At 31.4% G+C, this 2,056-nt stretch overlaps 1 protein-coding gene across 1 annotated transcript; it reads left to right on the forward strand.

The window, feature by feature from the left end:
• The first annotated feature begins 285 nt into the window (after positions 1-285).
• LOC140036271 (uncharacterized) lies at positions 286-1,195 on the forward strand. The gene is made up of 2 exons (XM_072077622.1): positions 286-696; positions 1,055-1,195. Exons 1-2 carry the CDS (start codon positions 286-288, stop codon positions 1,193-1,195), a joined length of 552 nt encoding a protein of 183 aa, XP_071933723.1.
• The last annotated feature ends 861 nt before the right edge of the window (positions 1,196-2,056 follow it).

The raw sequence follows: 2,056 nt of genomic DNA on the forward strand, positions 1-2,056 counted from the left end.
TTCATACTATAGTAGTTTATTAGTTTTACAACACGTTATCAGCACGAGTCTCTACTTTTGAGCAAAAGGTAAAAACGGAGGCTCTACCTTGAACAAAAGTGAAACACAAGATTTTGCCCAAATTCTGCCCATATTTCTTCAAGTAAATTTTGAGGAAAATTTCTAACTCAAAACTGATTTTAATTTCTTATAGCTAATCTTACAAAACAAGAGTTCGTACCTCTTGATTTTTTTGGAAAAAATTATTTATTATGGGTATTGGATGTTGAAATTCATTTTGAAGCAATGGGTCTTGGTAACACTATTGTTGAAAAAAATGAATCTTCAAACCAAGATCATGCCAAAGCTATGATTTTCTTTGATCATCATTTAGATGAAAGATTAAAAATAGAGTATCTTACTGTTAAAGATCCTCTTGTCTTTTGGCAAGATTTGAAAGAAAGATTCGACCACCTGAAGTTGGTCGTTCTTCCAAAAGTCCGATATGATTGGCTTCACTTACGGCAGCAAGATTTTAAATCTGTCAACGAATATAATTCAGCCATGTTCAGAATCATTTTTCAATTATCATTAAGTGGCGAAAAAGTCACTGATAAAGATATGTTAGAGAAAATATTTTCTACTTTTCATGTCTCTAACATGCTCCTGCAGCAACAATATCGAGAGAAGGGATTTAAAAAGTATTCTGAACTTATTGTATGTCTTCTCTTGGCTGAACAAAATAATAAATTATTGCTGAAAAATCATGAGTCTCGACCAACTGGTGCAAGTCAATTCCCTGAAGCGAATGCGATTCAATTTCAAATTTTGGTCGAGGTCGTGGACGTGGCCTTGGCCGTGGACGCTATCATAGTAGATTTGTGCCTCGTGAAAATTATAATCGTAACAAACAACAAAATATTTTTCAAAAGAGGGAAAATAACTACAATCAGAAAAATAGAAAAAAAAAATTTATGAAGAAAAATACTACCGGTGTGGTATGGAAGGTCATTGATCCCGTACCTGTCGTACGATTGAATATCTTGTTGACCTCTATCAAGCATTATTGAAAAAGAAAGACAAATGTGTTGAGACAAATTTTATTGATCAAAAGAGTGATTATGATGATGATGATGATGCTGATATGACACATTTCGATGTAGCTGATTTCTTTGAGCATCCTGAAGATGTCAACAAATATCCTATGATTGTTTAGATATTTTATGATACTTTATATCTTTCATGTAATTTTATTTCTATTTAATATTTATTTTCGCATCTTTATTAATATTTATTTTTGTTTAAAATTTTCTTCTTGAAGAAAAAATGGATGCTAGATATTTGGGATTAAATAATGGTGATGATGACATTTGTCTCATTGATAGTGCTACCACGCACACTATATTGAAAAATAAAAAATATTTTTCTTATTTAAAAATGTGAGAGACAAATGTTAATACCATCAGTGGTAGTGCAAAATTGATTGAAGGTTCCGGAAGAGACACTCTATTTCTCCTTGAAGGGACTAAAATTGTCGAAAATAATGCACTACTCTCTCCCAAGTCACAAAGAAACTTATTGAGTTTTAAAGATATCTGCAAAAATGGATATTATATCGAGACAATGATTGAGACAAATGGTGACTTTTTATTAATCACAAGTATCATTTCTGGGCAAAAATGCGTAGTAGAAAAATTATCCTTTTTTTCTTTTGGCTTATATTATGCACAAATTAGTGCAATTGAAATTCATCACCTAGTAGATCAAAAGTCTACTCATCCTAATGATTTTATGATTTGGAATGATCATCTCGGACATTCCGAATCTATAATGATGAGACGAATAATTAAGAATTCATATGGCCACTCATTGAAAAATCAAAAAGTCTTAAAATCCAATGAATTCTCTTGTGTTGTTTGTTCTCAAGGGAAATTAATTAGTAGACAATCGCAAGTTAAAATTGGAATTGAATCCCCTACATTTCTAAAACGAATTCATAGTGATATATGTGGGTCTATAGATCCACCATATGGACCATTTCGATATTTTATAGTGCTAATTGATGCATCAACTAGAT

Source organism: Coffea arabica, chromosome 2e (assembly GCF_036785885.1).
Source record: "Coffea arabica cultivar ET-39 chromosome 2e, Coffea Arabica ET-39 HiFi, whole genome shotgun sequence".
Classification (NCBI taxonomy): domain Eukaryota; kingdom Viridiplantae; phylum Streptophyta; class Magnoliopsida; order Gentianales; family Rubiaceae; genus Coffea; species Coffea arabica.

What these genes read in the sequence shown, in the direction of transcription:
- LOC140036271 (XM_072077622.1), top strand. Translation starts at nt 286, where the DNA reads ATGGGTCTTGGTAACACTATTGTTGAAAAAAATGAATCTTCAAACCAA. An exon ending in AAAAGTATTCTGAACTTATT is followed by an intron (nt 697 to 1,054) that starts GTATGTCTTCTC and finishes TTATTGAAAAAG; the next exon opens with AAAGACAAATGTGTTGAGAC.